Source organism: Melitaea cinxia, chromosome 11, assembly GCF_905220565.1.
Source record: "Melitaea cinxia chromosome 11, ilMelCinx1.1, whole genome shotgun sequence".
Taxonomy (NCBI): Eukaryota; Metazoa; Arthropoda; class Insecta; order Lepidoptera; family Nymphalidae; genus Melitaea; species Melitaea cinxia.
In genome coordinates, this window is record NC_059404.1 from 9536276 (window position 1) to 9559147 (window position 22872).

Genomic DNA, 22872 nt, shown 5'->3' on the forward strand with positions numbered 1-22872 from the left:
TGACGCTTTTTTCGTCGACCTACGTTGTATTATACCACATAACTTTCTACTGGATGTACCGATTTTGATAATTCTTTTTTTGTTCGAAAGGGGATATCCCTAGTTTGGTACCATGATAAGAAAACCAGGATCTGATGATGGGATCCAAGATAAATCGAGGGAAACTCTCGAAAATCCGCAATAACTTTTTACTGGGTGTACCGATTTTGATAATTTTTAATTTAATCGAAAGCTGATGTTTATCATGTGGTCACATATAAATTTTATCGAGATATGATAACTACTTTTTGAGTAATCTTTGATAACGCGTAGTTGCTTGACTATTTTTTTGTCGATCTACGTTGTATTACTTGTCGATGTAATTGAAGTCGGTTTTTTTTCGTTTGCAAGCAAACACAATTATTTAGTTTCCTTATGAATATACATGCTTTTATGATTATTATTTAAAGTTAAGAACATTAAGAAGAAGCAGTAGAACAATTTTATGCGATAGAAATGGCACGGTTGCTAGAAAAATGAATATATTTTCAAAGTGAAGTTAGTTAATTCCAGTGTTGAGGATTAGTTCTCTTGGAAGAGTAATCTCCTTAAAGGGAGATTAATTTGTATTCAGGTCATAGTAAATGTAGTTCTAACAAATTATTTTCAGATAAAATAAATAAAACATGCAAGAAAATTATGAGGTTACTAATAAAGCATTTTTAATTGTTAATTTATGTTATGTATAATATAATGTGTCCTCCTATATACATTAGATGGTACGTTCAACATTGCGATAGTATTATCTCAGTGACTTTGCTCAGAACGGAACTATGCTTAAGATATATTTATTTATATTTTAGACTAGCTGTGCGCACGACTTCGTCCGCGTGGAATTAAAAAAGATATTCTTCAGTTCGCAGAGTTACAAAATAAACAAATTTCTAAAATAAAAGTAGCCTATGTTACTCTTTAGCCGGAACAAACAGACAGACAGACACATAGACAGACAAAAATTGTAAAAATATTGTTAGCATAATCTCGATTATTTTAATACGTTTCGTGAAGTCATGCAACAGTGTTAATAAAAATAATTCCCTACCCGCTAATACGTTTTGTAACGTCATGCAACAACGTCAATAAAAGCAGTCCCTACCCGTTCAGAGGGCTCTTTTGCTTCTCGGCTTTCGGAACGATAGGTCGTTGTTTCATGACGAGTGCGTTGATCATTTTTATATTCAAAGTAACAGTTGTTTGCTTGGTTTATTTAAATTGTAATTCTCGGTCATTATTTTCGATTAAGTGAGTGGTTAAGGTTAATTTTTGTGATAATTGTTATATTTGTAAAAATGAGTAATACATAGAAGTTAAGTGTTCGGTTTTCTGTCTTTTTTTTTAAATAAATAAGTTTGTTTCTCCTAAAATCAGAAGTGGGATTGCTCCTTACGACACCACTGCATAAGCAAACAGCTGTTAATTTGAAATCGTCATGCCGCGTTCACGATCGTGCGGTTCGTGTTTACATAGTCGATCAGGTAGGACTCCTAGCCGTGAAAATAGGCAGTCCCGCGGTAAATCTATAAGGAACGAACAAACGCGCAATAGGCCGTCACGGGTAAATCGCCGTCGTCATAGATCGCGAAGTGAATCTGACGATGAAAGGTTATCTCAGGTGTGTGCAATCGTAGCGAGTGGGCGTCGTGTCAACTTACTGAACGTTCCATGCGACCACACAGGCTGTGTTCGGAGAATCGCGAACGGTTATCACGCAGTAGCAGTGAGTATTCGTTACTTTGGGTAGATCTCGTTCGCGCAGATGTAGTAGTTCGATTACGATATACGATAGATGCGATTATGACTCGTCTGTCTACTATCGAACAATCGACAGTCAACTCATCACGAAATTCATTGCTTAAACCAAGCCGCAGAGTTATTATGTCTCCAATTTTGATCCGGCTGTGCACGATTTTGGAGTGTGGAAGTAAATAGAACGAAGTGAATTAATAATTGGGACGATTTAGTGCGTATCGCGAGTCACTAATTGTTTTAAGGGCGATGCCAAAATTTGATTAAACGAGAGGACCAGTAATGATCGTTCGTCGTTTAATTTCTGTCGCGAGTTTAGGTCGTGTGGCTAGTTGTTTACGGGATGAAGCCCAGTCGTGGTTAAATGATTGTGTGATGCACGATAGAACGTGAAGCAGCTTTAAGTAGAGTATCTTTTTAGAAACAGGTAGAATATCTTGGTTGATTAATTTACCAAGGTCAGGTGAGGCCGAGCTTTAGTAAAATTGAGGCACTTATTCAGTCACCGAAGCCTACCAACGCAAGACAGGTTAACCAATTTCTAGGTCTTACAGGCTATATCTGTATTGCCAAATTATTAAGAAACGGCGAATCTTTGCTGTAGAGGACCTTGTCTTTGTGATTAAAATCTAGCAAGCACTTACAGTGTGCTTAGCGCACTCCCGCATAACCGATACGAGTTGGAGTTACTAGCAGGCTCCTATGGTAAGACGATACGAGCAGCTTCTGAACACATGGTTCAGTGGCTCGGCGAGTGGACGCCGGACACGTGCTTCGTATTCTTCGATAGCGGTTGGTATACACCGCCATGGTAGCAGTACGGGTAAGCAAACGTGGAGCCTCTGCTGTCATTATCATTACAGCCTATACAGTCCACTGTTGGGCATGGGCCTCCATAAGTTTGCGCCAAGCGTGGCGTGAACTTGTATGTTTTGTCCGTGGTCGCCACGCTGGAGAGACGGGTTCGTGGCCGCGGGGCTGGCTTTGTCACGCCGGGGACTCTGCTGCCCATCTTCGGCCTGTATATTTCGGGGCCAGTGGTTGGATGGTTGTCCCGCCACCGGTCGGCTTTTTGGGTTCCATGGTGGTGGCGGAACTGTGTTGTCCCTTGGTCGCCTCTTACGACACCCGCGGGAAGAGAGGGGGTGGCTATGTTCCTTAGTACCGTAGCCACACAGTACTATATTTACACTGCTATATTTTTCATGAATTAGCAAGCTAACCAATTGCCGTATTTTACAGCAATGTACATGAATAGTGTGATATGTGAGATGCCTTCACGTGTGGTCACGCATGTCGGCGTAGTCATGTGTGTGGTGGCTCCGTATAGGGGTGCGGTGTGGTGCGGAGCTGTACACGTGCGATGGCACCTGCACGTTGCTGGCACGACGTCACAAAATAACCGTTTTGTTATTTGAGACAAGCGTAATACTGCCTCTGTATACTTTCTGTGATGGGTATTGCATAATACTGCCTCTGCCCAAGGGATATCGCGTAATACTGCCTCTGTCCCTGGATCACATAGTGGGTATCGCGTAATACTGCCTCTGCCCGTAAGGTAAAGTAAATGTTGTGTGATGGGTATTGCTTAATACAGCCTCTGCCCAAGGGATATCGCGTAATACTGCCTCTGTCCCTGGATCACATCGTGGGTATCGCGTAATACTGCCTCTGCCCGTCAGGTAAAGTAAATTTTGTGTGATGGGTATTGCGTAATACAGCCTCTGCCCAAGGGATATCGCGTAATACTGCCTCTGTCCCTGGATCACATCGTGGGTATCGCGTAATACTGCCTCTGCCCGTAAGGTAAAGTAAATGTTGTGTGATGGGTATTGCGTAATACAGCCTCTGCCCAAAGGATATCGCGTAATACTGCCTCTGTCCCTGGATCACATCGTGGGTATCGCGTAATACTGCCTCTGCCCGTAAGGTAAAGTAAATGTTGTGTGATGGGTATTGCGTAATACAGCCTCTGCCCAAGGGATATCGCGTAATACTGCTTCTGTCCGTTGATCACATAGTGGATGTTGCGTAATACTGCCTCTGTCCGTTGATCACATAGTGGATATCGCGTAATACTGCCTCTGTCCCTGGATCACATGATGGATATCGCATTATGGATGGATATTACACCTAAACTGTCTACATATATACCATTTCCTTTACCCAAAGGTTGCCTGGAAGAGATCGCTCATTAGCGATAAGGCCGCCTTTTGTACTTAACTCCTGTTTTTATTTTTGTATTTTTGCTCACTTTTGGTGTACAATAAAGAGTTTTTATTATTATTATTATTATTATTATTATATCGCGTAATACTGCCTCTGTCCGTTGATCACATAGTGGATATCGCGTAATACTGCCTCTGTCCGTTGATTACATAGTAGATATCGCGTAATACTGCCTCTGTCCTTGGATCGAATAGTGGATATCGCGTAATACTGCCTCTGTCCCTGGATCACATGATGGATATCGCGTAATACTGCCTCTGTCCGTTGATCACATAAGTCTGCTACAGACGACGAATGTGACAATGCTCAGCTTGGGCCTTCGACGGCTCCCGCTACTACTTCCCCAGGAGTTCTCCCTGGAGACGGCGAGCTCGAGTCCTTATCAGCGTCCACTGACTAGCCAGCGCTCGTGGTGAAAATGTGCACCGGGGACGGCGCACGGTCAGGAGAGGCCGTGTTAACATAATCTCGATTATTTTAATACGTTTCGTGAAGTCATGCAACAGTGTTAATAAAAATAATTCCCTACCCGCTAATACGTTTTGTAACGTCATGCAACAACGTCAATAAAAGCAGTCCCTACCCGTTCAGAGGGCTCTTTTGCTTCTCGGCTTTCGGAACGATAGGTCGTTGTTTCATGACGAGTGCGTTGATCATTTTTATATTCAAAGTAACAGTTGTTTGCTTGGTTTATTTAAATTGTAATTCTCGGTCATTATTTTCGATTAAGTTAGTGGTTAAGGTTAATTTTTGTGATAATTGTTATATTTGTAAAAATGAGTAATAAATAGAAGTTAAGTGTTCGGTTTTCTGTCTTTTTTTTTAAATAAATAAGTTTGTTTCTCCTAAAAATATTATTTTGGTATATGTACCGTGTTTAAATCCATTTGGATTTAGTAAATAATGGTTATTATAATATTATAAACAGACACTCCAATTTTATTTATTTGTATAGATTACAATGTCTTAACGATGTTCAGAAAGACCTTCTGTCATTTCGTTTACCATAAGTCTGTGTTAAAGGGATTTTTACTTCATGCCGATTAGTGAATCGTATACATCTCTAGTATAAATAAAAACTAAATAATACAGTTTCAAGTCTAGCTGCTAGTAAAAACATTCTTCAACGCTAAAATGTTATCAGAAACTGCAAAACATCTCCCATAAGTTATAGGACAGCAGCTGTAACAATTTTTTTTAACCGATTTAGCACGAGTCGAAATCATTGCAGGCGAAGCACGTGGAACGACCTATATGGAACATCTTGAGTTAATTGCTAACTATATTTACAAAAGTTTGCATGTAACTCTGTTGGAAAAGCACTAAGATGATTATTTTCCGTCTTATAAACGTAACGAAAATTTAAGTATGAATAATAATAAAATCAAAATAAGCTTAAAGTCGCTTGTAGCTGCTTGACTCGGGTTAGGTATCCTAGATATCTGACTTAACCTATCTATTTGATTAATTTACTGATTTACTAAAGAGACTAGGGAGATGGAATGAAATTCGAAATACTAAGAATTATAATTATTAAATATAAATAAATTACAAAAATTAAATTTCAACAATACGACAGTTAGTTAAGGTTAAATCTATTCGGTGTAGAAAATGAAGTGCGTAGTGCTGATGTGGTGTGAGGTCCTTTTATAGTCCCTGTCGCTCTTCAGTATGGTGTCCAGTGTAGTGGGAGATCAGGTGATCCTCGTGAACACTTGCCACTTTGACGTCACTCGCTTGAGTAGGGTTACGAGACAATAGCGCGGACATGGAGGTGGAGCGAAGAACAAAAGGCGCAGGCGCATCTATCTTGCTTGAAGGCGGGTGCACGTGCACTATCGTATGATCATCGTATGATTTGCATGCTTGGCCCAATATTATAAACGGCAGCGGAAGCGGTAGCGAATTGGGACATTACACGCTCAACGTGCAATGGAACGGGCTATGCTTAGGATTTTTCTTAAAGATATGATTAGAAATGAGTCTATTCGCGAGAGAACGAAAGTAACCGACATAGCCCACAGAATAAGCAAGATGAAGTGGCAGTGGGCTGGGCACCTGTGTCGCGGATCGATGGCCGTTGGAGCAGAAGTTTCCTGCAGTGGAGACCGCGTCTCGGCAAACGCAGTATGGTATGTCTTCCGGCCCGCTGGACCGACGATGTACGTAAGATTGCCGGTGTAGGCTGGATGAAGGTTGCGGAAAACCGAATTGTCTGGCGCGAATTTGGGGATGCCTATGTCCAGCAGTGGACTGCGAAAGGCTGAATTAGTGTGAGTGAAGAATAAAATAATTTTGCAAACAATACAATAACTGTAAATTGTTACCGCTGTGAATATTTTAAGTTTTTTGATGTTATTAATTTTCATTATTTATCGTTGTGTCCATTTGTTATAAGTATTCTTTGACGGTTCGCAGGAAAGTGGACATAAGGTGCCAATCAAACCACTAATTGCAAATTCATGCGACGTTTCGATCCTTTATTGGATCATCATCAGGCATCTACAATTTGTAGTTAGTTATTGTAGATGCCTGAGTGGTTTGATTGGCACCTTATGTCCACTTTCCTGCGAACCGTTAAAGAATAGTTATTAATTTTTTAAATAATTTATGACAAAAACTATTTTTAACGATGTTGCTAGTTACTATTTATAAACGTGTCATTTTATTTTAGCTGCTTGTTAAACTTGTATTAAATAAGCTACAATAAAGTTAGATACATTTTAAAATAAACGTTTTCATTGTCAACAACAAGGAAAAAGGGAAAAAGGCGTTGACAACTTGACATAAATAACTTTCTTTCTTTGTGCGGTCTCTACAGACAATTTTATTCTACTTCGCTATAAAATACTATAGAAACATTTTACTCCCAAACTAGAATAGATACGAATATAAGAAAGTACCTAAAAATATTTAAAAAATATACAAGTGATAAATTTTATGCGTTTTATTTATACGTCTCACTAGAAAGCTTGTGTTAATTTCCCTAGGAAGTTTTAAAGTGTGCACTTAACTGAATAACTATTTTGAAAATATGCAGTAATGAAGGAGTTGAATTGAAAATTCTTTTCATAACGGAGTAACTAGTGGAACAATGGAACAGAACGTTTAAATTAATGAGCTTTATAGTGATTTTATAAGACGAATTATTATTGATATTAAATATGTAAGAATAAATGAAAATAAAGGGTGATGGGTATGAAAGAGTTCTGGGTACGTTTAGGGACGAGAGAGTGAATGACAATGGGAAAAGCCTGCTTGAAGTATACTTGGAATGGAATCTTTGCGTGGCCAATACAATGTTTGACCACAAAAAGATCCATTTGAATACAAGAGATGAGGGTGAGTCCAGAAGTATGATTGATTTTATAATAGTGGATGAAAGACTGAGGAAGAAAGTGCTAGACACTCGGGCATACAGCGGTGTAGGCCTCGACACAGACCACTTCCTGGTCGTAGCCCGAATACGTGGCCTCTTTAAGCGATGGCGACACCGAAGGGCCGAGCCTACGAGTGTTTTGGACAGAGTGAAAGTGGAAAACCTACAAGAAAAGGAAAAGAATGACGAGTATGTAGAGAAACTGAAAGAAAGTTTTAAAGGCATAGAAGAGATAGGTGTGATTGAAGATTTGTGGGATAAATTTAAGAAAGGGGTCGTGAATGTTGTTATTGAGGTATACGGGGTAGCTAAATGAAGGAAAAGAAGAAAGAACTATAATGTGTGGATCGAGAAAGCATGGTTGGATTGGTTAGCGACAAAAGCTAACCAAAAAGTTCAAAAGGCAACGTATGACGAGATAAAGGAAGCAAGAACGAAGTATAAATGATTGAAATTAGCGGCGAAAGAAGTTGTGTAGAAAGAAAGAAGAACGAAAGAATGATTTTGATAGAGGGTTCACTGAAGATTTCCAGTCAAACATCAAGTTTTTCTGGAAATCAATCAAAACCACCCGAGGAAAAACCTCTACTTCGGAACTGAGTACAATCAGGAGTCAAGATGGGAGCATTATAAAAGGAGAAGAATGTGTGTTAAAGAGATGGAAAGAGTATTTCGAAAGTTTGTTCGAAAGAGAGGAAGTGCAGGTACAACATACGGCACCTTCCATGGAAGAGAGTATAAATGGTGATGAAAGTGAGATAAGCATGATGAAATAGTGAAAGCGTTGAAAAGTATGAGATTAGGTAAGGCTGTAGGGTATGACAGGACTACCGTCGAAATGTTGTAGGCTGGACATGGCATAGTGGCTAGCCAGCTGTACCTTTTCAATTTGAGCTGGCAAAATGGGCAAGTACCAGGAGACTGGTGCAAAGCCGTAATCGTCCCATTGTACGAGAAAAAAGGGTCACGGCAGGACTGCAGGAATTACCGTGGTATAAGCCTCCTCAGCGTCGTTGGTAAACTGTATGCAAAAGTGTTGATTGAAAGGGTTGTGCATGAAACAGACTAAAAAGTATGGGATGCACAAGCGGGATTTAGAAAGGGAATGGGATGTACGGATCAGGTCTTTTCTTTGCGGTACATAGCCGAAAAGTGTTTGCCCAAAAACAAAAAAGTCTATCGCGCGTTCGTGGATTTAGAAGAGGCCTATGATAGAGTGATAAGGAATGAATTGTGGTCAGCATTGTCCGTGAAAGATGTGAGCAGTGTCCTCATACGAGCATTGCAATCTCTTTATAGGGATTCTAGTACTTGTGTGAGGATAAACGGGGCATACACTGAATGGTTTAATATCGAAAAAGGTGTTAGACAGGGATGTGTAGCGTCACCTTGGCTGTCTAATCTGTCTTTAATGTCTGTTGATGGCCATTGTTTAAACAGATTTAAATGAGAATGAAAGTGGGTTGAGAATGAATGAGTTAAACTCGTCAAATGACTTCTCTATGCTGGTGACCAAGTATTACTTGCGTCTTCGGCCGAGGAGTTGCAGGAGATGGTAACTGCTATGAGTGGAGCTTTTGTAAGAAAGGGAATGAAGATGAATGTAAAGAAGACGAAAGTGATGGTGTTTGAAAGAGATGAGGCAGTGACAGACTGCAATATCGTGATTGGAGATGAACAAATTGAACAGGTGAATGAGTTTATGTATCTGGGTTCAAAGTTTACAAGAGATGAAAAGCGTGAGAGTGATATTGAAAGAAGAGTGAATGCAGGAAACAGGGTGAATGGGGCTTTGCAATCCTTTATCGTTGGCTCGTTTAGATGTGCATGAGGGGGTGTTGGTTCCGATACTCATGTACGGAAGTGAAAGTTGGGTATGGCAGAAGAAACATGAAAGCAGAATAAATGCAGTTGAGATGAGAGCATTAAGAAGTATGATAGGAGTTAAACTGAGTGACAGGATAAGAAATAGTGAGATAAGGAAACGTTGTGGTCTGAAAGAAGATCTAGTGACAAAAATTGAGAAAGGTATGCTCAGATAGTTTGGCCATGTCGAGAGAATGAGTGAAGAACGATTGACGAAAAGAGTGTATAAGGTGAGTGTGAATGGAAGGGTTGGAAGGTGTAGACCTAGGCGGACGTTCCGAGACCAAATAAAACCGTCTTGAAAAAAAGCCAGGCTAAGAGTACCCTAAACCGAAGAGCAGTATGAAGGGAATAATGAAAGTGGACGAAGCGAATGAAGTATGTAAGGATTGTAGCAAGTGGAAAGAAGTGGTCTCTGCCTACCCCTACGGGAAAGAGGCGTGATTATATGTATTTATGTATATGTAAATGAAAATATTGCCAGTTTACAGTTTTTTTATAAATATCGTCAAGAAAAACAATGAATAAATGCTAATCGAGTAAATATTTACCATTTACTTATGGCCATAATTAATTAATAAAAAAATATTATATCTGAATATCTACTGTTGTTTTACGAGGTTTTATAGTATTATGTTTACGAAAGCCTTTGTTGATATTTTTCTTACAATGAAATAACTTCTACTTATACTAAAATGGTATTTTTTATTTATTTATCGATTATGAACAGATCTTTCTCGTAATATTTGTAAAAAAAATTATTTTCAATTTACTGAAGTGTTTTCTGGAGCTAATAAAAAATCTGCTCGCTTGTTTTAGTTTATAAATAAAATATACATAATTATACCTTTTTTTTTAGTAAATTACTAAACATTTTGGGTTTTTGACGGTTGCAGATACCTATTATTTTAACTCTAATTTTTTTTGTATATTAATTGGATGAGTTAATAATTAAGTACACATGATTTACATTATGTATAGTAACTACGCACGTAATGCGGCTTCAACTGCAATAAAATGAGAAACTAGCCATTTAAAGGCCTTTGCTGCGCTGCTGTGCCTCGTAAAGTGAAATTTTAAACGGTAATCTTCCTCATTAAAGAGAATAAATAAACCGAAGATACCTTATCTTGTAAACAATGAAAATTTTATTAATTACATTTTATTTTATTTAGCTTTATATCATAGATTTCAACATTGTCACATAAAGATTTTTTTGTACATGTAAATGTATTAAACGATACGCCTAATAAAATAAAATATAAAATAAAGTAATGCTAAATAAAAAAAAAAAACAAATCCAAATATTGAGTTAGTAATTCATAGCATTTCATTTAGTTATATAAATAGTAACCTATGTAATATATTATTAAAAATAAATCATAACTAACGAAGAGGAAAGCCAAACTTAATTTTATTTATTAGTCTTCATGTGCCATTTTAAAGAATTTGGAACAATAAACAAGGCAGAAACAATCTGTAATATTTTTCAACCTTCCTTCTAAGACGGAACAAATCGTTACTCTCTGTCTTTGTTAGAATTTTCTCTACATTAGATACTTACAATCGCAGGCGACGACTCATTAACAATCGGAAATAGTAGTTTGGACATATTGTTTATGGATGGGTGGTTGAACAAAAACAATTGTCGGAATAATAATACATATCTGATCGTTAAAGCTATAATGTTATTCTTATAGAAAGTTCTCATAAAGTAGTAATCTTTATTCGGTTTGTAACATCCAAATACTGGGCATAGGCCAATTTCTCCATTAATAAGAAGGGTCAGTGCATGATCTACTACTTTTTTTCAATCATTATATTTTAATTATAATACCCTAGAAGTTTCTACATTCACCTACCGTCTCTTAGTGTATGACATCACACTTGCGTAAATATGCCAAAATTTGGCTTGATCAAACGACAGCAAGTAATCGAAAATTGATTGGAAATTGTGAAGAGAAACACACAAATATCGATTTAAATTCCAATCTGAAAACTACGTATACATATAATTAAGTAAATTATTATACCACTACATTCAATAAAATGCTAAAACTTTGTAAACGAATAAATAACATTATATGGATAAAAATGAATATTAAACACAAGATAAAAAGAAGCTTAAGTTCTCTTTAGATGCAATACTGAAATAACAATGTAGCTGCCGTAAACGATAACAACTTTACATAAATCTGAGCTATAAGTACAGTGCACGCTATAATGAAATGAGTGCCCCAAGAAACTTTTAAGTTTCAATAAGACTAAATACATTCACGATTGAAATAGAATATTTTTGTACAGTAATTTTAAAGATTATTTATCGTCGTTAAGATAACTGATAAAATTGTTACTGAGGTAAGGCACTGCAGAAAATATCCTGATCAAAATTTGAAGCAGCCCAGTGGTGACCAAAGCGCCTAGGGGGGATTAGGGGTAGGATAGGCAACGCGCTTGCGATGCTTCTGGTGTTATAGGCGTCTATAAGCTACGGTAATCGCTTATTATTAGGTTAGCCATACGCTTGTTGGCCAACCTACTACGATAATAGTACTGAGTTGGTATGGCAAAAAAAAATAGTTTTGAAATAATATTATAGTTGGTATTTCTTAATAGGACAAAAATGTACTAGAATTTCACCAAAATTATTTATTTATTTACAGAAAAAAAAAAAACAATTTATGTAATAAACAGTGTAGCGAAAACCATTAAAAGGGTAACGGTGCACTGTGTTTCTAAAGTAATACTAATATATAAAAGATATTAGAAACTATTATGAAAATATGGCATTAAAGTAAAAAATAATAATAAGCTTGTATTTCTATTTTATTTGTATCTTTTTTTACCATACCATATAAGAATATTCACATGTGGTCATTTCATTTTTCTTTCTATAATGTTAATCAAAAAAAAAAATCTAAAAGGAGGAGGTTTACAATTAGACTTTTCTCATGTGTCTCATAACTTTTTACTGGGTCGCTTCAGCTTGTGATATCCCACTGCTGGAGGCTATATATATAGATGTAAGCATAGAATATTAATAAATTTTTTCACATTGAGACATCAACTTACCTTTTTTTTCTCTCCCACCGTCGTACCTAAATACAATAGGCTTATAATTCTCCCTCCGCCAGAGCACGGTAGGTGGTGGGACACCAGTTGCACTACATGTCAAACGAACGCTACCACCTTCTCTCGCAGAACTGCCTTCGGTTACAGAGTCTACTATATCAGGAGGAATAACCACCGATAGGTGACCCATCTGGAATAAAATACGATCGTCAAACTTTACCGATACGATAAATTGTAAGATTATTTAAATGTTGTATTTCTAAGCAAACGTAATCGCAGATTTTTATTGTTGAAATAAGTAACGTTGAGCTATTTAAGTTCAAGAAGTGGTAGTCTAAAGTCAAAAACAAAAGGAATTAAGTGGTGTAAAATCGTCAAAAAATGAATTTTTATATGGTAATCTACATATTAAGAATCTTAAAAAGGCACCACCAATCCAATTAACCAAATTAACCAATTTTTTGTTCTTAAAATAAAAATTATCGTATGCTATATTATTCACAGTGCCAGTTAAAATTTCTGTGACGTTGATGTATTATTAAAGCAAATTGTTGTGGCCTATCAGATTAATTGAGACGGTCTCAACGTTAAATTCTATTAACTGTCAATTCCAGATCACAAACGTTGGGTTCTGAAAGCCATAGTAATTACGCTTGGAACCCTTTAATGTTTTTACTTAAAGCTAAAGACATTTTAAGCAATTCTTATAAATAAAATAGAATGAACAAAACATTTTTATTTGTGTCCATACTAAATTTTCAATTTGTTCGTTTTTGTTTTAGGGATCAATAAAATGGGAGAATATATAAAAGAGGAAAAAAATATTTTTAAGAAAATTATCTTAAATACAATAAATTCGTAAAGTAGTAACTATTAGTAAAAATAATTTAGATGAGTTAAATAAAAAAAAAACCAAAAAAAAAGTATCGGTTCAGTTTGATGAAGATAAATATGATCGTACAAAAAAAAAGACGAAATAAGCTGCTTTATTAAGATATTATAATTTTTCGGTGGTGCCTTCAAATGAACTAATTTAATTGCTAGATTATTACAGGGTAAATAAAAGAAAAAATTTGAGATTTGAGAGGAACAATAAAGGCCGTTTAGCTTAACAAATTTAATAAAGATTAAAATTTAAGGTATGATACTAATTATAACAAAAATTATTATTTTAAATAATATAATTAATGAAACAAATAGGGGTTACCTGACTCTTCATCGGATCAGTATTGACTTGACACATATAAGTGCCGGAGTCATTTGCTTGGACGTTACTGACGCGTAGCTTCCAAGTGTTGTGGTTATTGTAAGTGACAGACAGTCGAGGATTTAATGCCACCATGTTTGTGTGAATTGCAAGGATTGCTTTGGAATCCGATTTAATCCACGCTACCTGGAATCAAAATGATGCTAAATTCACTGGTACTAGTAGATTATTTAACTGTAGTGACCTAGTAACCGTTAAACAAATTATTGAAGTGAAAACTTTTTTTGGCGCATCGCACACACATTTTTTCGTAGGTAGTAAGTTAGACTGATCCGTCACGCTCTGAAGTGAAATCTCGATCGCGTGAACTCAGGACCGCCGAGTGTACCGAGCGAGAAAGATACAATCAAATGCTCTCCGCTGTTGTGTCGCTGTTTTAGTATATTCAATTAATACATAATAATGTTCATTATCAATTTTATAATTATTATTATATTATAAATTGATTGCGATTGCTAATGAAGTTTTTAATTCTGCCGTGCAGTCTTACGGATAATTGTTTTTTAACAAAATCACTGAAACGTTTACACGCAGTGATGTACAATGTACATATTACCATTATATTGTCAACCGTTCTAGTTTTATGAGTCATAGACAGGTAAATAATTTATTCACCAGTATGATACGGGTTGTTTGAGTTTATTTCATTGCGACGCTTATAGAAGTGAAAAAAGGAAATTGGTGTTATTAATCGCTGCACAGTGGTCTTTTAAAATGTTAAGAAAAAAGTGTTCGTAGTTTATTCATCACGCTGCTTCATTATCAGTTTGCGGAAATAAATGTCTTAAAATTTCACTAAATCGAATGTTTCCTGTGTATTCCGTCGAAACACCGTATTTAAGAAACCGTATTTCAAGACAATTTTAATGTGACAATGTCTTGTTCAGAACAATATAAACCATGTGCTTATATGCAATTCTTAAGAAGAAAGAAGTAATTTCTATTCTAAGAACTTTTTTAATTGAAGCAATTAGTTCCTTTGTTGTTGTTCTGATTCTAATTTAAGGATGTGATTAGAATCAGTGTCGGCAAAACAAACCGCCCGGGATTGCATACGAGCGTGAAATTTCATTTAATGTCTGGGATTAATGTCATAAATTGCTCGCAATTTTCTCGGTGCTTCTCCAAGTTTTAAATCGTTTGTATTGTTCAATGTAAGAGGCAAAACGTAATATGACTTCAACTCTATAGCGATGGCGAGCAGTAAAAGTGAGGGTGTGACATATAAAATTGTACCGTGTTTCTACCAAGGAATGTATGGCGTCTCATCCAGCCGCCTCCACGTATTTTTCATGTGACATCTCCCTTTGTTGCGGTTGGAAAATAAATTAGTAACAATTTCATTGTTTGCGGAAATTATTTCAGACTAGCGTTGAAGCACACATTTCTAGCAGTGTTCTCGTGAACGTTATTATGAACGGGTTCTGTTTGTATATTGTCACGACAAAGTCATTATTTTGTTGCTTCGCTTAAAGTATTATTTTACTTAACGGCGTCATTTGACTTCAGGTTGTAAAAATGAATTTGTTTACTATTCAAGTTTTTGTTGCAGTTTTTGTTATTGTTAAAATAATAACATTTAATTGTTGGAAAAATAATTAAAATTTCGTCTATTCGCTCTCGTGAATAAGTAAGTTTCAGTAACGTTTAATTAACGATAATTTGTTTTATCAATAAAAAATAAGTAACTCAAAGAACAACTTAATATACTATAAATATATGGACCATGTATGAAATAATATTTTCTTAAACCTCTATATTTGGTTCATTCATAATGCAAAATTGTATTGCTAAAGATCACCAAACTTACTGCTTTCATTAGTTGAAAGAAGGTGGATTCAGTTTCAACAGAATGCTTTTATATCTTCTCTTGCCGGGTTTAAAGTATTACATCGAGGAAGCTACTGAGCTGTTGTTACTTTTGCATAGAGCTTGTTGCTTAAAAAAGTATTATGTTAATGAAACACTGTGTTGTAACACTTGCTGTTTATAGTTAATAGAAAATTAAAACATGCATTGAAATCGATTGTAGTCATTTTACTTTTTATTGGAAATATTTTAAAGTAGCTTAATTAAAGAAATAACTTAGAAATTAACAAAACATTCGACACGGATTCAACTACCTCTAGTATCGTAATTTGTCAGACTGTTTGATATTTAGAAAGAAAACTCCATCTTATGAGCCATTATGTCGCAGTTACTATATTTTTTTTCTCCATAAATTCAAAGAAAAGAAAATATCTTTTTAGGTTCATCGGTCTTTCGTGCCCCGGAGAGCACGTTAAGCCGTCAGTCCCGGTTGTTATTATAAATACCTGATAGCAATCAATACTCACAGTAGGGAACATATCCGCAAATCCGCAGTGGAGCAGCGTGGTGGATAAGGCTCCAATCCTTCTCCTACATGGAGAAATAGGCCTATGCCCAGCATTGAGATAGTAATTTAACTTAAATCTAAAAACACTACGTAGGTAATTAGAATTACGTCATTACAAATCCAATGGTTACATACATATACAAATTAAAAGACGGTTACAATATGCGTGAAACCTGTTTATAGGTATGAATGAAGACAAGTCTGATGTCTATAAAGGCTTAACGCGTGATAGATGTGTGTGGACTCGTAACGATGCACAATAATTTATTTTATTGAACAAATCTACACATTCATTTTTATTATGACAAATGTCAAAAAGCAACATAGCCCTGCAGAATATATAACAGATCCTGCTGACTAAGCCTATATTTACCAAACAGCTCTGAATATGATATACGTTTACAATAATTCAACAACACAAGTGAATTCGCCGCAAGATATTTTTTTAATAGATTTATTGCTTTTCGTAAAGCGAGTTCCATATCGCTACCCCAGCTGCGGCCTAATAACTGACTAGTACAAGTAAATAAAAGCGGAAGACTTTCTAAACTCTAAAGCAGATCTCATAACGAAGTCATATGTATATTTTGTAAGCCTTAGAAATCATATTATCGATGTGTATGTTAAAGTAATTAACTTAAGCTAACTTTTTCCAGATCAGCATTGCACAGCGAATAGGAATGGTTACTCACATTTCTACATATATTTGATACTACTAATATTCTAGATTGTAGTTCATTCTACGACGCAAGGGGCTAGACTTTATACTTTTTATTCCAAATGCCGTAATCCAATTATTTTTACATGAAATAACATTTAAAATTTTGTCTCATAAATATACTGATAGTAAAATTCATCACAATTTGTTATTTTATTTTATATTTGCACATTACGAGATATTGTTGCAATATTTAAGCCTTTTTTCATATTATTTAACATTTGTTTCTATTTCTCACGTAAAAGTTATTTTCCTATCATAATTTCTATTTATTTTATAGAAGAACGTCATTACGAAGAAGACATTAAATTGTGCCATGAGAGAGATTAATTACACCACATTAATAAGTTTATGACTCTGTCCCGGTGAAAAAGCTTGCAATTAACGTGACACGCAATAAAGTTTATTCCTTGCAGAAGAAAATTAAAATTTTGATTACGTATTGTTTAGTTTAGATGAAAGTTTAACGTCTTGATAGAAACTCAGGAGTACTAAATTGAAAGTTGCAATGTTTTTGGATAAAATTTGTTCTTTTAAAAATTGAACACGGAGAAAAACTTTTAAAAGTTATATTCAGTGTATACGACTTGTGGTATATGAACGATAGAAATATAAAATAACTAGTTAAATACGAATATTGTCTATTGTCTGTCTTTCTGTTTTTTTTTGGTCCAATCGTCGGAACAGCTAAACCAATTTTTGTGGGACTTTCACTGGAAGATAGAAGAGGTTGTGCAATAAATAGGCAACTTTTTATCCCGGAATTGCCTCAAACCCGCGTTTACCGCGAGTAAGTACTTACCTACCGCCCATATAGATATGAAATAACCAAATACTTTTCAATTGATTTATTAAATATGACAATTTTTGAGCACAAAAACAACTATAATCCCGAAAGGCTTAAGTTGTAAAAAATATAGTAAAAAACAAATAAAATTAAAATACTACATTCTGCATACTAAAATTTTACTACGGTTTGTTAGGTATTTATAGTTTACTAGCTTTTATCTCAACAGTCAGGATTTTATAAGCGAAGAGTATCTAGATAGAATAAACAGACTACATGATTTTCAGAGTTTCGGTTTAAAATATTACAGTAAAATTGTTAAGTCACTATTAAATGTTAAAATAATAAACGTTAAAATAATACTCTATAAAATTTGTCAAATATTATGACTGACTGTCAATATGAAGAATGGCTTAATGTTGAAGTACGTCATACTACTATCACAGTATTTTTTTTTATGTCACTAGGTCGGCAAACAAGCGTACGGCTCACCTGATGGTAAGCGATTACCGTAGCTTATAGACGTCTGCAACACCAGAAGCATCGCAAGTGCGTTACCGACCCAATCCCCAATCCCCCCATCAGCTCTGGTCACCTTACTCACCAACAGGAACACAATACTGCTTGAAAACAGTATTATTTTGCTGTGATCTTCTGTAAGGTCCAGGTACTACCCCAGTCGGGCTGCTCCATATTTTGAGCAGGAAATTCCAGCTGTGCCCTTCCTCAGTTAATCATAATAATAAATAGTTTATTTATTTATCTAATCAAATAAATGAACTTGGAATGTCTGTTTGTAACATTAAAATAACCGCTTTTTACTATAGTCGTTACAAAACAAGAGGCCCGTTTGGACATTTGACAAATACCCTAGAACGTAAATTAGTACGAAACTGTAAGAAACTATAAAAGAATTATTATTAACATAAAGTGTTTTTAAAACATACGTAAATATTTTGGCGCGTTAAATAATATGATAGAATATATTGGGAGTATTCTTTTCGCTTACTTTATAGCATGCAATTTCTCATTATTACGAAATGTCTCAAAAACAGTTACGGTCTAAGTCTTTTTTTTTTTAAACTAGTGCTGTAACTAATTAATTATTGAATTTAACCAGCTTCATTCGATTTTAATCGTAAATAAATGTTGTGTCGTGATCTTTACTGAAAAAAAGAGCTTGGCGCTCAAAGTCGTAAATAAAATTTTGATTTGGCTAATAAACCGCGATAATATCCGAAAAAATAATTTCATTATAATGATTAAAATTCGTGTAAATAATAGAAAACAATATAAAAATATAAAATAAAGACAAATTGACCTTTTGTACCATTGTATTATTTCAAATTTCCTATAATATTAAAGTTTAAGTTAAATTTTCGAAACAAAATTTTAATCAAATGCACTTTACATTACATAATCAAATCGACCAAATACTCATACATCGATTGATGAATCGATTACTAATAAAATACTTAATACTCATGAATCGATTTATCATGAGTATCGAATACAGAGTTGTATTCGATACTCACGATAAATCGACTACTTATGTACTTCGCTATTTACGTCCCGATGACATACGTCCAAACGGATCTATTATTTTGTGACGCCTATAAATGGCTTTGGATATATACACGGTATATATACCAAAATAACTCACTTTTGTGCAAAGAAAATATTCACTTTTGTGCAAGAACTGCGAAGATGAATACCAAGAGTCCTCGTCCGAGATCAATATTGGTGAAGTTTAGTAGTCCTAGGCTGCGTGACGAGTTCCTAGCAGCAACTATTAAATATAACAAAAATAATAGTAGTGATAAGCTTACTACTGGTCATTTGGGAATTGCAAGTGATAAGAAAACTCCGATATATGTTGTGGAAAATCTCACGCCTGAAGCGAAAATTCTTCATGCTGCAACTCGTCGTAAGGCTAAGGAAGTTAGGTTTCCAGTTTGTATGGATTCGTGATGGAAAGATTTTTGCCCGAAAATCTGACGGATCAAACTACGTACATATACGGAATCATGACACTAAATAATTTGTCATAGACTAGCGCTAAATTTTGTTAACGTTATTACTATTGGGCCCATTACAAAATAATATTTCTATTTACTACCAAAATGTTCGTGGTTTAAGGACAAAGACAATTGATTTATTTAATAATGTGGTTTGTAACTCTTATGATATTGTAATAATGACCGAAACGTGGTTGAATGCGGGCGTCTTCGATTCTGAGATTTTTGATGATCGATATATTGTTTACCGACGTGATCGGGAGAGTAGCGGATTTCACGCCTCGAGTAACGGCGGAGGTGTGCTCATAGCAGTGTCTAAGCAATTTGAGTCTGCAAGGTTTTTAAATTTTGAATCTGAGTGTGAGGATCTTTGGGTTTGCATGACTGTAAGCGATATAAATGGAAAGCGTAAAAGGCTTTATATATGTGCTGTTTATATCCCCCCACCGGTACAAAAACATATCTTTAAAAATTTCATTGATAATTCCTGTCGAGTATTGGAGTCGCTCAATGATAGCGTACTTATTGCCGGCGATTTCAATATGAGTAGTATTACATGGTCGCGGGGATCACATGGGCATAGTCTTCGTGCTGAGCTCTCCAACAGCTATTTACAAAATCTATTAACTGATTTCCTCTCATACAATGACATGTACCAGTTTAACCACATAAAGAACATTAAAAATAATATTCTTGATCTCATTTTGTCAAATATTGAAATTGAAGATGTTCTCGCATGTCCTGACGCTCTGTCGTGTATTGATCCTTTTCACCCACCACTGGTTTTTTCCATTAATTTTGTTGATACAGGTTCACTAGTCCCTAATTCCGCGTTTGCAAAATTTTGTTTTCACAAGGCTGATTATGGAAATATAATAAGGTGTCTTGATGGAATTGACTGGAGGGAGATTTTGAGTCATTGCCCTTGTGTTGATGCGATGGTAACATTATTCTATGACCGGGTTCGTGAATTAATACGTACATATGTTCCCATCAGGAAACCTCGCAGTCAAAAGTACCCTATTTGGTTTTCATCGAGTCTTATTAAGTGCATTAAGGAAAAATATAAATATAGGATAAGGGTTCGCAAATACGACAATCCTCGTGATAAACTTGCTTTTGAACTGTTAAAGAAAAGGTGCGACAGATTGCTAAAGCTCTCTTATTATAAATATATAGAACGACTCGAGCTTTCTTTAAAGTCTAATCCAAAGTTAATTTGGTCATTCATAAAGCAAAAGAAAGGCAGAAGCTCTTATCCTTCGAGACTAAGGGGTAGTGATGGATTTACTGCCGATGGGACGCACATCTGTAATATTCTTGCTGACCATTTTTCATCAGTATATGTCGGAAAAGGTAAAAATGATGCTGTTGGTCATGGCAATAGTAATAATAGAAAGAAAGAAAGAAAGAAAGAAACACGTTTATTCGGAGCATCACTCAAAAACGCAGACAGTTTTTACACAAAAAAAGACACACTTAAATAGACATAATAATAATTAATCAATAACTAAGTACATATAGAAAAAAGAAATTTACATGACCAGTAATATAGACTACAAAAAACTATAACATCAAAAAAAAAAAAAGTAAAAAAAAATGTACATAAAAAATTCCAAAGAAGTTATGAAAAAAAAAGACGAATAAACAAGAAATGTGAAAATGTGTGATTATATGACCAAATAATACCGCCTGCGGCTAAGTGCTGTGCCCCAAAAAGGTATATCACTCAGCTTGGTGTTGGCTTTCATAAAAAACAAAAACCAACGCTGATTTTCAGTGATACCCCTGTTTTGACTAGCGCGACAAGTATCATTCCTTTCTTCTAGCAATATAATTATATACGCATACATACACCACACACACATACATACACATACACACACACATAAACATATAATACACATACACACATATACATATCCGTACATGTATATAACAAATATTATAAATAAACATGTAAAATGGAGCAAAATAAATAAATAAGTAACAACAGAGAAGATATATTTTGCATAAATAAATAAATAGTAGTGAAATTATGTGATGTTACGTCGTCGGGTGCACGGAATGCAGGTAAGCTCAGACCACCGCACGCGCCGGACATGGGAAGACGTAAGCCCGACGACGCACGCTTCCATTATACTCGTATAATATATAAAAGGAGCAAAGCTACGAATGAGGCTATTTATTAAGGTAAGATCATATTTCTTTAAAATCGTTCCCGTGCCTAATTTATCTTACACAACCCTGCATTTACAGGCTATAAAAAAAAAAAAAGAGACGATGGCATACATAAAATAAAAACAAATGACGTCAACGTCGACGAGGCTGTCACCGAAGCACGTGCTGAACCAACCTACCGCCCGCGACGAAGTCAGTTCAATTAGGTACTGAGAATTTCTTATGTATTTGCCTTGTTTTACAAATATGCACAATGAATTAAAAAAAAATAATCATATATTATTAGTAATTATATTAACGTACCTATACACAAATTTAAAAATGACTATACATTCCTATTCCTTATTCTACTTTCTAGATGGTCTGTGACGATTGAAGTTGTAAATTATATAAATGCATTTTGTATTTGTAACGAAAAGTATTCTTGGTTTTCAGGATCCGAATCGGAGGCGGCAAGTTGTTCCAACACTTCGTCGCTGCATAGCGGAAACTACCATGGAACGCTGCAGATCGATGCATGGGTATATTGAGCATGTAAGACGATGCTCGTGTAGGGTAATTCCTGTTACATTCCTTTGCCCAGGTTAATTTATCGTACAAGTACACAGGGGCTTTACTTTGGATCACGTCGAATAGTAAGGTCGCAAGATGCAATTGCCTACGATGTTCCATCCTAATCATTCGTGCATCATTAATATAAGGAGAAATATGCGCGCAACGTGGTATATTAAAACAGTACCGCATGCATGCATTTTGTACCCGTTGTATAAGTTTTTTTGTACGTGCAAGTAGCCTAGGTTCAATTACAATATCAGCATAGTTGAATTTTGAAAGAACCAGCGTTTCACACAACTTCACTCGCATATCCTTACTGAGAACGTTTCTTATCTGATACAAGACTTTTAACCTATAAAAACAATTACGAGCTGTATTCATGGTATGTCTTTCAAACCTTAACCCCTCATCAATCACTAAGCCTAAATTACGCACCTCTGTCACTCTTTCAATCCTTTCACCCCTTATGTGAATAAATGGATTTAAACTACTGATTTTTTGTATTTGATTTTTTGTGCCTAGTATCATATATTTCGTTTTTCCCGGATTCAACGCAAGACCATGATCTTCTGACCACTTGGAGATGCGGCCGAGATCGTCATTTAACTTCTGTATAGCCACACTAGCTTCTGATTGAT

General features: G+C 35.5%; 1 protein-coding gene and 1 long non-coding RNA gene across 2 annotated transcripts in view; one reads left to right on the forward strand and one right to left on the reverse strand.

Moving 5' to 3' along the window:
- LOC123658062 (lachesin-like) overlaps positions 1-22872 on the reverse strand; it is a 90895-nt gene that overhangs the window by 24964 nt on the left and 43059 nt on the right. Inside the window, exons 3-4 of the mRNA XM_045593544.1 lie at positions 13539-13724; positions 12332-12521 (exon numbers count right to left, since the gene is read on the reverse strand). Of these exons, the coding sequence (XP_045449500.1) occupies positions 12332-12521; positions 13539-13724 (376 nt within the window). The remainder of the gene's footprint in view (positions 1-12331; positions 12522-13538; positions 13725-22872) is intronic.
- Positions 21541-22728, forward strand: LOC123657785. The gene is made up of 2 exons (XR_006743766.1): positions 21541-21885; positions 22115-22728. It is a non-coding gene; the product is annotated as an uncharacterized LOC123657785 (long non-coding RNA).